Raw genomic sequence first — 15,295 nt, forward strand, 5'->3', positions numbered from 1 at the left:
ATTTGGTGGAAATGCACATTGCAAAGTGACACTGAAGTTTGTAACACAAGGAAAGAAAACAGAACAAAAACCCACCACCTTGTCCAGAACTAAACCCAAAAATATCTGGTTCCCCAGCTTTTGTATGGTGGACACTATGTTCTGATGCAGACATGGCAGCACTAGAATAATACGAGTAGTTGCATAAGGTACACAGATTATTCTATATCTATTTGACTTTCCAGACTCCTTAGAAGCCTCCCGCCTCCCAACAGGTCTATGGAAAAGGCAGACCTTTCTGATTCCCTGCTTCCAAAACCCAAAGAAACCCAAAATCTTCCTGTGAAAACCATGCCCTTTCATATTCAAAGCAAGCAAAGCATGAAAAAATTATCCTGCTGAAAGTCTATCCCTCACCCACCAACCATGACAGCACCAGTGTGCAAGTGGGCTCCTGTGTTGCTGCACTCCCCCTCCTCTGCAGAAGTCCAGTGGAGGCCAGTGCAGCTCCAGGCATGCGCTGGGGCTCAGGCTGGGCTGGCAGGCTAGGATGAACGGGGAGCAGAGAGCAGAAAACTTGCACTGACCATGCAACTGAACCTCAATGAATTCCAGCTTCCAGCATCTCCCTTATTTTAATTTCCACTTTTTTTTTTTTTTTTTTTGCCACATTTAATGGGATAGTTATAACTGTCTACACGAGTTCACTTCCTTGAAGAGTTCATCGAATCATAGAATCATAGAATGGTTTGGGTTTGAAGGGAACTTAAAATCATCCAGTTCCAACCCCCCTGCCATGGGCAGGGACACCTCCCACTAGACCAGGTTGCTCAGAGCCCCGTCCAGCCTGGCCTTGAACACTGCCAGGGATGGAGCAGCCACAGCTTCTCTGGGCAACCTGTGCCAGTGTCTCACCACCCTCATGGTAAATAATTTCTTCCTTACTTTGCTCTTTGTTGGAAAGCAGCTTCACAAAGCACATATTTCTCAGTTCTAGTATCAAGGAAAGATTCAAACCCACTATTTCTCCCCAAGTTCTTTCATAAATTGTGCAAGAAAAGAAAAGGGAATACAGGGTGTCTGGGATAGTATCTATTCTTGCAGGTATTGTTTTGGGAAATTAACATTGAAACTTTCTTTCCTGCCCTGTAATTTACACTGCTACTGCTGGTAATGACTGTAAGAAATATAAGCAGCACTAATGGGTATGGATCACTGTTCTTCTAGACTGTAAAAAAGAGGAGCATGGGGAATGATGAGCCTATAAGAGAGATCAATGCAGCTGCAGATTGGTTCTTACACTATTCAGGTTATTTTCCTTAAATGGCATCATGCCTCACACATTCTGCTGAAGGCTATCCATATCCATTCAAATTCATGACAGCTATTCTTAGAGATTCTTTCATTTCTAACAGCATTACCAAGCCTATTACCGTACTTTTTTTAATGAGGAGACAGTGTCTCTATTATCAGGTTCAGATCTATTTAGCTTAAATTAAAATTATTTGCTATAATTGTCATATAGTTATTCAAAGGATTAGTGAGAAAATGTCACTGAACAGCTACTTGTCTCCTCATTAACATTCCTGACAAAACCTTCCGGTAGGACTGGTTTCAGATGCTGATGGAGCAATACTTAAAAGAAATTGGCTAGTCTGTGAAACAGCTGCTCAGCAATGTCACTATGCATGAATTGGTGATAAGAAGATGATACTATTACAGCTACACTGGGAGTATAATATATTTTAAGCTGCTTTGAGGTACACAGTGGGGGTCCAAGAATTGGAACATGATTGCTTGTCTATTGCTAGGAACAGGATACAGCTGGTCATTACATGTCTCCTTATTTGGATTAGTCCAAAAAAGCCTAAAGCCTTGAGGTAAAAGAAAAATCTGTATCTGCTGGAACTCTTCACCTGTGTGTTTCCTGTCTGCTAGAATGGTTTTTGTTCCTTTTCCTAGTTTTTGGAAGGGTTTGTGAGTCCCATTGCTGAATCAGGTATTTCTTTGCTAGGAACATTGAGGACCTACTGTTTCAAATGAATTTTTCTCATTTCAAGGCTTGCTTTCTTAGGCAAGATTCCCAGGAGATTTTCTGGATCCTCATTCACCCATTAGTTAAATTCCAGATATTGATTTTTTCGAAATGACCATCCAGTATGGCAATGCAATGGTAAATACACAGATATAGGCAATACAGATGTAAACATCACACAAGGCTTAGCCAAGAAACAATTGGCAGCTGGTATTGTGTTGTGCAGTGACTCATGCTAATTCACACTGATTGTCTAGAATATGGAGAGAGAATGAAAAATATTAGTCAGACCTTTCACTCTGAGGCATTTTTGAATGTAACATACTCTGAGGAATAAAACACTTACTTAGGAAAAAATGAATCTAGAAGAATGGAGCAGTTAAAAGTCTCAAGGCAATAACAGCCTCTTAGAAATATGGAGGACAAATGAATACAAAATGAGTAAGATTGTATAGGGTTTAGGATGCAAGAACTGATTGACAGTTAAAAAAAAAAGCATAATTTCTTCTGATCATAGCTGGTTCCAAAATGCTTAATAATTTCTAAAGTTCTCTGTTATGAATTTAGTATTTAGCTTCTCCTGCTTATAGTTATTACAGAAATTAGTTCTTGTAGATATTTGGAAAGTACTGCACTTCACATAAAATTAAATATAAAACTGACACAGAAATTATGTAGGAACATTGCCAGCAAGCTGAGGGAGGTGAACCTTCCTCTCAGCTCAGCACTGTTAAGGCCACATTTGGAGTGGTGGGTCCAAGTCTGCACTTCCAAGCACCAGAGAGATATAGATATACCACTGCAGCAAAGGGCAAAAAGATGATGGAAGGACTGGACCATCTCTCATATAAGCAGTGGCTGAGAGGGCTGAGACTGTTCAGCCTGGAGAAGAGAATGCTCAAGGAGGGGGAAGTCATCAATGTGTATAAATGTCAGGTGGGGGGGGACTAAAGAAGATGGAGCCAGGCTGTTCATAATAGAGGCCAGTGACAGGACAAGAAGCAATGGGCACAAACTAAAAGCAAAAACAAAAACAAACAAACAAAACCAAAACCAAACAAACACAAAACCAAACAAACAAAAACCAAACCCCCCTCAAAAAAAATCAAAAACAAAACCAAAAAACCAAAAAAAAACCAAAGCCAAAAAACCAAACCAAACCCCAAAAAACAAAACCAAAAAACAAACAAACAAACAAACAAAAATACACACAAAAAATCAAACAGAGAATTCCATCAAAACACAAGAAATCACTTTTTTACTGTGAGAATGGTTTGTGAGAACTGGCACAAGTTGCCCAAAGAGGCTGTGAAGTCTACATCCATGCAGATATTCAAAATGAGGCTTGAGACTGCACATGGTCCTGGAAGACATGCAATAGCTGACCCTGCTTTGAGTTGGGTCTAGCTCAGCTAGGCCATCACCAGAGTTGCCTTCACATCTCAGCCATGCTCTGATTCTGTGATTCTGTGCAAGAATGTGTATCTCACCAGAGGCTAAAGAGAAAATGTTTAACTTATAGCAGATTCAGTGTGCTTGTAGATTAGATCATGAATAGGAATCTGGGACAAAATCCTGAAAAGGAAAACAGACCTTAAATTACCTCTCAAAATGGAAATCATAAAATTATTCCATCTATGCTTAAGTGAATGGTTTTGGGGCAGAAGCAAATAAGATAAGAAAAGCAAGACATGAAGGTCAGATCGTAATTCAACAAAGAGTTCATGTACCCCTGGGAAGTCTTACATTGTAAAGGTTAGCACCACCCTAAGACATGCCTGGAACAGCAGAAAAAAAAAATGATAGAAATGTCTGCACAAACAAAGAGGTTGGCAGCATCACTAGTTTAAATTAATTCCTCACAGGAGTTAACGCTTAGATATGCTGTTCTTGATAAACACAGGTCCTGTACGCAAAATATCTTCCATAAAATCATCACAATTGTCTGTATTCATTTTCTTATTTGTGGTGTAGTAGCATCAAATGGCAGAATAATCTATCAGAACTCCCTTGTGCAAAGTACCAATTAAAACAAAAAAGAGATAATTCTTGAAGAGTTGAAACACTGACATTATCTAGCAATCCAATATTTGCTTTATACCAGAAAGCGTCACCCTATTTTAAACTACAAAATATCTAGCTGGTTTTGTACTGAAAGTCAGCCTATTAGGAGAATATATTTTTCCACTAATGTATTTGCCCTTCTAGAAAAACTAAGCAGTTTTTCCATATAAATTAACAACTTCTGAATAGTTTTAGAATAGCATTAAAATAGTGACAGTATACACAAACACCCTTTGATAAGACTTCAAATTGCAAATTCCCTTTAAAACATCAATGATAAGCTAGAACAAATCACTACGTCTTTGCATCCAACTTCCTGCAGAGCAGGTCCCTAAGAATCCCAGAATACAGTACTTACAACAGGTCAGTAACTTTCAGCTATGTACCTTCCCATCAGAATTAAGATATAGAATTTCAGGTTACTCAAAAAGCCATAATGTGTTTAAGTTCATTGCAATATAAAAAGGCCCAAAGTTGCCAAAGAATTAGTGAGGTGCCATCTGAGTTCTGTGGTCAATGAGCCCAGTGTTTGCAGTAAACTGCACTGCTCTTTCCGGTTTCCTTCTGCAAAAAGAGAAAAGACTTTTATGTGCTATAGATGTTTTGAAATGTCTGCTCTGTATGCATACTCATCTTGTAATACTGCACACAACTCCTGGGTTCTTTTTTAGGCCCTTCAAAGGCAAGTAAAATTTTGAAAATCCACTACATAAAAAGTTCCAACTTCACATCAAAAGGGAAGCCATCACAACACAGAGAACTGCAGAGTCATCCACACCGCAGTCCTCCGAAAGACTAAGGACACTTAGGACACCTTCTAAATTATATTAGAATCTGATCTGCTGCTGGGTTCTTTTATCCAGCTCATCCTCATTTTCCATTCCCTCCTTTTATAATTCATCTTCCCTTCTGTGTCATATTGAGACAATCAATATTAGGAAAAAAATTTTAATTGGATAGAGAGAATGATACAGAATATCTTCCCTTTTTTCTGCAGGCAACCTCAGAGTTTCGAAGTAAGCTTCCAACTTCAGGGATAACTTTTCCACCATTCTCCTACATGTATGCATATGCCCTGTTACCTGGGGTTAGCCATCTTTACTGTACCTGTTTGCAGGCTTTCTACCTACATGCAAAGCTCTTTGCAATGTTGATTTACACCTTTTAGTGCCTGACCCTTTTGAGCTTATGCATATGCAGAAATGCTCAGGGGGCACTTTCAACACAACCGCAGATTTCATATTTAGATAAAACCATGACAGAATATTCTGAAGCTCTTTTACTCTTTGCTAATCTGCAGTTTATGAGAAAAGCCCAATACAGTGTGACTTGTAAATACAGACACAACCATAAAAGCTGTTTAATGTTCATTATTAAAGACAAGCATTTAGCAAATTGTGACACTGAATTCTTGATCCTACAAAGATCTAACAAAGGCCAAGGACCAGAAGAGATTGGAGTACTGATTAGAAACAAATAAAAACCTCAAACTGTCCTTGTCAATTCTTTCTAGGTATATGATGTGTTCTATACTGCTTAAGTGGTTTGCATGACAATCCCTCTCAAATGCAACTGAGGCCTTAGTGTTTGGAAGCCAGAAGCCCTCTAAGAGACTCTGTACACCACAAGAAAATCACGCAGGAAAAAACTACAGCCTTAAGGCTACAAAAAGGCAGACTACAAGAAAACCTGCTTTGCAATAACAAAAATCATGGGAGAACATCGTTCGTCTTGCAACAGTGAACATAATTGCAAACCTAAATTTTGCATTTGAAACTAGGAGACAAAAATTATAAATGCCTCTATGCATATCTAATCTCTTTTTTTCAACATTAGCCAAGCCTGCAAGCGCTTAACAGCCTGATTCTTGATGTCATTGTAATCAAAAGCAATACTCACAAGGCTGATAAGCAGACCAGCTGTAAGTTAACCCTTATCTTAGCCAAACTGACAACTGCAAATGTGGTATCTAATCATAAAGAACATTGGAATTTATTATGGATTACTGACTTTTAAATCCCATAGCCTTGGAAATAAGTAAATTATATCCAGCCTACCGTCAAACTTCTTGTGCCGGGATACAAAAGTGGTGCGTACAAAGTGACTTGTCTCATCCACTAAGTTTTCAAACTCCAGTTTGCTCTGTTGGCTTAACTTGTCCTCCATTTCTGAGGTGCAACATGTATATTCCTGAGGGCAGATTCTCAAATGTTCCCCTGGAATGACAACAAAAAAGATATTAGAAATATCTGAATACAGACAGAAATGTGTTGGTACCAAATATACACGTCTCTTCAGTTAAGGAAGGCAGGCTACTGAAAGAGCTCTCTAAGGCTTGACTTTTTGATTGGGAAAACACTTTGAATCTGTACCTACAACTTTGCTATAGTTGGACATTCCATACACAGGAGGGAAGACACACTTTGGAGAGTTGTTTTGATACTTCAGCAGGTAGAACTGTCTCATGCCAAAACTGATTCCTCACACTGAAAAAGCCTTCCTCATAAACAGACATATACCTAAAAAATTAAAGACAATTGCTTCTTTTCTGTTTGTATTCAAAATGCCTGGACAAACCTAGTGAGATGACCTGTTACAAGTGAGATGACCTGCTACAAGTCACCGAAGCTGTCTTGCTGTCAAAAGCTGAAAAAGATAGGTCCCACTTGCCCAAATGTACCTGAGCATTCTCCCCTTCTACCCTTCCTTCCCTTCTGCTTGAGTAAGTGTATTTTGATGACTGTGTTTGGATGCCACATGTTTTCTTAGGCAGCATTTCTTGTCAGACAGAGCAAGTGCTCTGCTGAATAGGAGAAAGCAATGAAGAGTTTAATTAATGCTTATGTTATATGGAAATGCAATGTAAAAGGTAATGAAAGCCTCTTATTTAATTCAATAGATTTATCTCTTGAAGCACTGTGCCAGTTCTTCTGACAATATTGCTTTCTTTGGTACAATCTGCAAGTGGAACCCAATTCTTTAGCTCATGAAATTAAAATGGTCTGTTATCACATAAAATGTGAATTTCCAATTGACACTGTACTATGGGTGTCAGAAACATTTAGCTCAGTTTCTGCAAAAGCAGAAAATTCTACCATTCCCTCTTGAGAAATAAAAAGAATGATCTGCCTCTATGATTAAAGTTACTTGTAAGGCAATGAAAACATTTAGCTTTCTGTGCACCAAATCCTGATTAAAAATCCCTCTGCAAATCTCTTACAGGTGAAAATAAAATGATATACAAAGCCCAAGGGTTAAATAAATACTGGGGGTCTGATTCTCATTTATATCGAGACTCTATCACTGCTGAGGCATAAAGAAGATTTAAATGCAATTTATACCTACTTTAAGGCTACTTTTCACCATTCTTACTATGTAGTGAGGAGAATCAGGCCTAAGATTTATGCTTCCCAGGAGTATAATACATTTAGCTGCTGCATCATTTTGAAGATGGCATCAAAAAGAGGCTTCCATATGCTTCGAATAAGCATTTTATTGAGTTTGTCCTCACCTTATTCCAATTTCTATTTCAGTTTTTGAATGAAGTCTTTTAGTTTGAAATTTAGTCATTTCTCAACCCTGACCCATCACCCCATCTTAATTTGTTTTTTCTGCAAGAGTTCATAATACATTAACTATAATGCCATGAGATTTCTTTTAGCAGTCTCAAGACCTTCTATAAGCTCACAGCTATACATCTTCAGGAAGGCTCATTTCCTTATTATCAGTTACTGTTCAACAGTACTAACTAAAAGTCCCCGTCATGTCCAAAAGCACCATGATATAAACCACTGTATAAACATCGAAAGAGATACCCTATGACCATCAATTGTAAGGATTGTTTCCCATGTCTACTACACCCTCCAACACAACAAATTACTTTCCATTCTGAAAATCATACATCCAAGCCATAAACAACACATACAGGGACTGGTGAGCCAGCTGCTGTCAAACATGAATGATAGTGGCAAAATAACGGTTACCTTACTCTCTACGTCGCTGTCATAGTAAACTGAAACTATTCAACAGGTAATGTGTGACTGTGGGGGTACCACAATAAGATACAATATGAATTCTTTTAGTAACAGCAGTGTTCTGAGTTTTTATTAGATGTCAGAAAGACAAGGAAAGCTGAAAGCCTACATCATTAGAAGCAGTGCCTTGTGCTTGGTTAAACAACCAACCAACCAACCAACCAACCATAACATCTGTAACTCCCTTCCTCAATAAACCCAAGGGTGTTTCCTCACTGGGAAGCACTGGGTAGACCTCCTATCCGAGTTCCAACCCTGGTGGTAGTTTATGCTTTCTGTAATGATAAAGTCCTGCAGTGCTGCTGAAGTCAAGAATTTTTATAAAATTCAGTTTTACGTTCATTTCGATTTTTTTTTCCCTCTTCTATCTGGCTCTGTGTTTTTCATAATGGCCAGACTATCAACTGTACTAATGCTAATAATTAAGGCACTGTGCTTAGTAATAGCCACGGGTCTAGATTTTTAAGATATTATGTTATGCTGAGAATTATGAAAAATTAAAGCATATTGAACCAGTATAGCAGTAATTTCTGTAGCATTATTTATTTTATTTATTCTTGCTTATTTATCTGCAGTCGTGCTTTCTCTTTGCTACAAAATCAATTTCCCACCTTGGCTGCTACAAACTCATTCAGATTCCTACTGTACTTATTTCTTATACATGTATTTCCATTAAATTTCTTCTTTTCAATTCACTGCAATCTTCATTCATTCTTGAGGCTCTTGACTGATGAAATATGAACCTCACATTTATCAGAAATGCTCACACCTCCTACACTACCTCATTGCCTTCCTTTCCTAACAACGTATCATCTTCCTAAATCATCTATACTAACCACCCGCATTCATGACAAAAACTATAATCAACTTTTTTAAAACAACATTTCTAGTTTTCTTCTCCTTCCTTGCCATATACTCCCTGCATTTTGTTAGCAAGAACTAATAATGTAAATATGGTGTTACTTTTCATATGCTGTTTTAAGATTCTTTTCCTCCTCCTCTTTCTTGCTCAGATTATAGATAAAGCAAAAGCATATTCCACTGCTCCATGTCAGTGGAGTGTTTGTAGGCTTAAGAAATTCAAGTACATTTTGCAAAGTTGAAGTCTTCAGAAATTGTGGCTCATAAGCCCTCGCGTGTTTGTACTGACCACAACTGGCTCCAGTCTCCAAAGGTTCACAACTTGGACAAAAACTTGGACCCTTGCCTGGGAATGGTGAATGGAAATTCTCAGACAAATAGTAATTTCTGTATGCTTAATCTTTATTTCCTTTTTAAAAGCAGTGATTACTATTTGGTTTGTGCCTTTTTTAACTTTTTTTTTCTTTTTAATTTCAGGGGAGTGTGATTTGTTTTGCATTTTTTTTTGCTTCTTTTGTGCAAATCTGTAATATAACGGACTGCTTGGATTGGAAATAACTCTGCAGGCTGTATTTGATTGTGCTTCCTCTATTTCCGTGAACAGGACCATCTGCCATTTCCATTTTGTAATATATTGTTCTATTACTCTAAAAGGAGTTTAATACTGATTTGTGTATTTATATACCTTACATATTTTGCAAACTGAAAATGTGCTCACAACTAATGTACAAACTCCTACCCTGGGAAACTCCATATGGTCTACACTCTTATGCTAATTTTAGCAAAGATTTTTATGGCACAAGTGGCATTGGATATAACTGACTAGTTTTTCCTTGTTGAAAATGGTGTCTCCCCAGATAAATTTGATAGAATGCAGTTACGCTGCACCAGCATTTTGCCAGACTAAATAAATATTAACTCAGCAGTTCCCAGCGACCTACCACAACTCTTCTAACCACCATTTCCAGCTGAAGATGCTGACCTACATATCCCTCCTCATGTGGCTTATGTTATATAAATCACATCAATTGCCTACTACAAATTTAGCTGCCAGTATTCAATTACAGTTTTTATTACAGCTGTAATCTCACACCTGCCTTCACATGATCCAAATTGGCAAGTTTTACAGTTGAATTTGGCAATCCTGTTAGCATGTTACTTTGAAGTGTGATAAAACAATTTATAAAGCACTTATTTTATATTCAGATATATTGCAGTTCGATGTCCCCATAACATGTTACAAACCTCATAAGAGTCTTTAAAAAATTGCAACTTACAACTCTCGAGCTGAATAAATGCTTCTACTGTGTATCAAAATGCCAGAACTGATTTGAGCTTTGTAACTACTTGCAGAAGATACAATCTGAAGGAGCAGTAAACCCTGTGGAATATAACATCACCCTTGACAATTTCACTGCCAGATTTCCTGAACACCGGATATAAGCACTGGTTACATTAATAGAACTGGAAGTATAGTCACATAAAATATTTTACATCAGCCAGAATTTTTTGGGGGTCAAATTGCAAGTTTAACAATTTCAAAAACAATTCCTTCTGAGACAGTCAATATTTTATAGTTTCTATCCTAACCCTGAATTAAAAAAACTGTATTGTTCTGTTGACAGAATGGTAGGACTAACTGTATGACTGGTGAGAGTAGAAACATACAGTCATCAGACTGCTTCATAAATCCAGCAATGAATAAATGTTAATAAGTTAAAGGGGGAAAATTCAAGGTGTGCTTTCAAACTTGGTCACCCCGTATGCATCAACAGAGCTTAAAAGAAGAGGAGATAGATAGATAGTTCTGCATTCTTCATCTTGCAGATTAGATTAATGTGATTGGGTATTGTCATTAACAATGCTCTTTCTTTAAAATTAGAAATACCTGCTTCAGACCTGCTCATATTCAACCATTTGCAGAGAAGGCAGTGTAATTTAATAACAGTATGAAGTTTAACAAAGTCCTGCACCTGGGACAGAATAACCAAAGAGCCCAGTACAGGCTAGGTCTGTAGGGCTGGGGAGCAGCCTTGCTGAAACGGACCTCGGTTCCTGATGAGCAACAAGCTGAACAGGAGTCTGCAGTGCCCCACAGCAGCAGCAAAGGCAAATCAGATACTGATCAGATCCACAGGGGCATTACAAGCAGCAATAGAGACATGATTATTCAGTGCTTATCAGGCTGCACGTGGAGCACTGTGTCCTGTTCTGGTCCCTACAATTTAAGGAAGATGCAGACAGACTGAAGAAGGTCCAAAGGAGAAGACATGAAGATTATCAATAGGCTGGAGGACCTGTCCTTTGAGGAAAGACTGAAGGAGTTCAGTCCTTTCTCCCTGGTGAAGAGAAGGTTCAGGGGGACCTCATCACAGTATTCCAGCACTTAAAGGGCAGCTACAAAGAGGATTGTGGCTTTCTTTCCACAAGGAGCCATATGGAGAAGACAAGAGGCAACAGGTACAAGTTGCACCAGGAGAGGTTTCATCTTGATGTAAGAAAGAAATTTTTTACAGTGAGAACTACCAATCACTGGAACAACCTCCCCTGGGATGTGGTGGAGTCCCCACTGCTGGAGATTTTCAAGATGTGACAGGACAGTGTGCTAGATAATCTCACCTAGGCTCCCTTTCCCACAATGTCTTGGACCAGATGATCTATCAGGGTGCCTTCCAACCTGGGCTGTTTTATGGTTCTGCAGTTATGCACTTCAGAGCTTCCTACCCCCCAGAATTATAAAGGACTGGAACAGATGGAGTTTTGTTTCTAAATTAACATTTCCCACCTCATTTTCTGTATTTATTTTTATTATTTTAAATTGTTTTAAAATATGATGAAGAGAGTTTAAACAAAAAACTCATTCAGCTTTAACCTTTACCCACTGCTCTGAGGTTTGGATCTTCTGTATTGGCAATGATATTTCTGAATACCTGCTTTTTGAAGTTTTCAACTGAAGTGCTCTACTGGTGAAATAAGGAGTGTGGGAGAACTATTCATGATGACATTATTAATTTTCTATTATCAAAAAGTATTCTCCTTCAATACATTTATACCATTCTGTCACTCATATATGTAAAGAGAAAACAGTGCTATAGAAAAATTTGACTCACAATCATCTTTAACTTACTTACTTAAAAAAACCCCAAACCAGCAGTATCATGTTCTCTGCATTAACTTATTTAGCAGTTAGAACTAAATTAGAAATATGAGTTACATAATTTCACCCAATATTCAAATAGAGAAAATTAAAATATCATTTTGTTGTACAAAACCTGTTCCCTAACCAAAAAGTCCTAAGGCTCCTTCTGACTTTGTAATTATCTTCTCTGCGGGGTATAACAGCCCTGCAAGCACCCTCTGTAAAATTGCACCTGACATTCAAGTCGCAGAATTGAACTTTCCTACTCAGACTAAAAGGCAACAGATTATGTTTTAAATTAATTCCATTGTAATATTGGCCTGGTAAGTGATGACGGGAGCAATATTTGCACAGAAAATGTCAGCTGAAGGAAGGAAGGGAAAGCTGTCTGTAACATACAGATCATGTCATCAGACACAACGCTCCTAATTTTAATCAATGGAATACTAAATTTGAAAAACTTCTATGTCCAGTGGACTTGAAAAAACCTGTGCAACTACCCCACAATAGAAAATGACTCATCTGTTTGCCTTGGACGCAAATCATCTTCACCCAGATTCCTTTTGTTCCTTGGGTGCTTTGAGGTCGATTAAAAAATGAATACCTTCCAAACAGACTGAAAATTAGTTAAGTCTCCTCATTACAGATCCCACAGGGAACACTCATTTACAAGAAGTCCTGACTCTGTTGTCCTTGGGAAGCCCTCAGTAATAAGTCACAGAAGCGGAGGCCAAGGCAAACCTGTTCAGACTAGGACAAAAGAAAGAGCTGAAGTCCCTAGAGTCTTCCTAACTAAGCTACTAGAAGCAGTACCAGTACTCCAACACTCAGGTTCATTTTATTTTCCTAGCATACAGTCATACACTTAGTTTTTGATAGAACAGTTTGTGAGAAGAATCTTTAGTTAGCTCTTGGGGGCTGTATTACTGGCGTTGTGCTCTGTGCCTCGTGAAAAGCAAATGGTAAGGCTGTGATTCAGCACTTACAGTTCCATCATCTTGCTCGCTACACGGCTGCAATTTTCTGATTTCAAAGCATGTTTCCTCCTGAGAACGGCAGCCAACTTCCCCTCCCCCTCAATTGATTTTTGCTGTTTATTATATCCCCTACTATAACAGCAGAAATATCTCATACAGCATTATAGTGTGAAGTAGCATACAAACAGCACATTGCTTTACCATGATGATAAAACATGGTGCAGTCAGGTTTTGCATGTCAGCTGCTCTCAGAACAATTTTATTATTAAGATAACAGGATAAGATTGTATGCTTACATGAATTCATAAAGATTTTAATCAACATTCGTTACAGAAAACTGAAATCTAAAGACGTACTTGCAGCACATGATGTATCAGACACAGATTTACACCACTGTGTTCATGTATCCAAAGAAATACAATCACAGTAGGACAGATTGCAGTTAGTTCCCTGAGGCTAACTGGGTGTGCTGTACTGCCAAAACAAGTCCTTGATGTAGTTACACCATTACTAATACACAGCAAAAGTTAAAGCTGCATGAGCTGTGGTCATGCCATTTGATTGTACTGTCAAGTATACTTTAAAGCTATGTGGATGCCTTGCTGATCACTATATTGTCATGTACAAAATCCATGTTTCTAACATACTAAACTAAGCAACAACTGTTTAAAAGTCTTAGATCACAGTGCTCTTTTCTTATTCGTGTGGCTTCGGTCAGCCCAAGGAAACCTTTTCATGCTACCATTAAACAGGTGAATCTACATTCCCATAGTCTGATTGAAAGTTTCATGCTTTCCTGCAAAGCCAGTCATAGAAAGACAACCATGATGTATGTTGTGTTGGTCTTAAATTATAGGCTGTGATGGGTATGCCAGTGGTAAGATTTTAGTACTTCTGCCATAAGCTCTTTATTGAGATACTCTTCACCCTAATCTCTCTCCTAGTCACTTAAGGAAAAGCGGGTACAAAAAGGGAGGCTACAGCTTATAAAGATCTGAGAGTCCTGTTATTGTATTGACTCAAGATCTACCTGCGAAATTTCAGGGCCGGAAATGCTGGCATTTGTCCTTTCATTTGTATCTGGAAACAACCAGTGCAAAGAGCAAACTGCCTCCACCAGTTCCTAAGTATTAATCTTACAGTGCCACAAATCGTAAGGCAAAAAGCAAAGCACTTTCTCCAAGTCTGTGTGACTTTATAAGGAGAAAAAAACCACTTTCTTTTTCTTTTCCCCCAGAGAAACATTCTAAGAATATGGCCACAAGTGGAAGGCACAGAGAAGTCACTTAGTGCACAAGAGTCCAAAACATGCAAAACATAATGTCTTGTTGCCCCCACGCAAGAGTTCTGTGGTTTGTGAGACAAGTTTCGTGTAAGTTTGTGTTTCTTTGGTTTGGTTTTACAGGTCCAATTGCTGTTACAGTGTGAGAAAGTCCATACTGAAGCCGAGGTATTGGAAGCAAAACCATGGACAGGATTGTTGGAGTTAAAGGATTCAAGAGGAAAACTACTGACATGGAAAGGTATAAAACCCCATGGAAAAAAAGTGATGAAATGGAGGATGGCAACCCAGCAACAAGGAAGATCAGCCCATTCCCGACCTGACTGATGACTGTATGGCCACCCGGGAATTATTGGGTGTCTTATCATTAATGGCAATCACACTATTGCTTAGCCTCATAGTCCTATTACTTACCATGTGTAGTAAGCAGAAAATGATAGCTTTGTTCTCTTGTACATATTCTGCAGTTGCGCATATTGTGCAGTAACTCAGGCAGCGCTGACTCCCAGGGGATAGGGGAAAAGCTTCCCCAGATGCTTCTCCCAATGAGACATGCATGAGAAGAGAGTACAGTAAGGGGGTGCCTTTTTTCTGCAAGCTGCTTATTGTCAGTGGCATCTCCTTCAGGTGAGAGGGCCTCAGAACTAGAGAAATAAGTATTTAGTCCTTTCCTAAAGGTGCATGAGAGAATGTTCTGTGACTTCCCACTGTAAATCTTACACAATTAAAGAAATCCCACCTTTCTCTGCCCATTCCTAGCAAAATTCACACTGCTGAAATGACTCTCCTTCAGTGAAAGGGCATACCAGCTGACACAGGAGGAAGAAGATTTCCACTGAATATGTGCCAGTGGAAAACTCTCTTACACATGATTTTTTTTTTCTATTGATTTTAACTATTTTTAGACTGTTTTGATTCATTTAG

The 15,295-nt window shown here is 38.5% G+C and overlaps 1 protein-coding gene across 1 annotated transcript in view; it reads right to left on the reverse strand.

Annotated features, from left to right (window-relative positions):
• Positions 1–15,295, reverse strand: part of GPC6 (glypican 6) — a 737,424-nt gene that overhangs the window by 502,039 nt on the left and 220,090 nt on the right. Inside the window, exon 2 of the mRNA XM_030476383.1 lies at positions 6,136–6,294. Coding sequence (XP_030332243.1) covers positions 6,136–6,294 — 159 coding nt within the window. The remainder of the gene's footprint in view (positions 1–6,135; positions 6,295–15,295) is intronic.

Source organism: Strigops habroptila, chromosome 2 (assembly GCF_004027225.2).
Source record: "Strigops habroptila isolate Jane chromosome 2, bStrHab1.2.pri, whole genome shotgun sequence".
Classification (NCBI taxonomy): Eukaryota; Metazoa; Chordata; class Aves; order Psittaciformes; family Psittacidae; genus Strigops; species Strigops habroptila.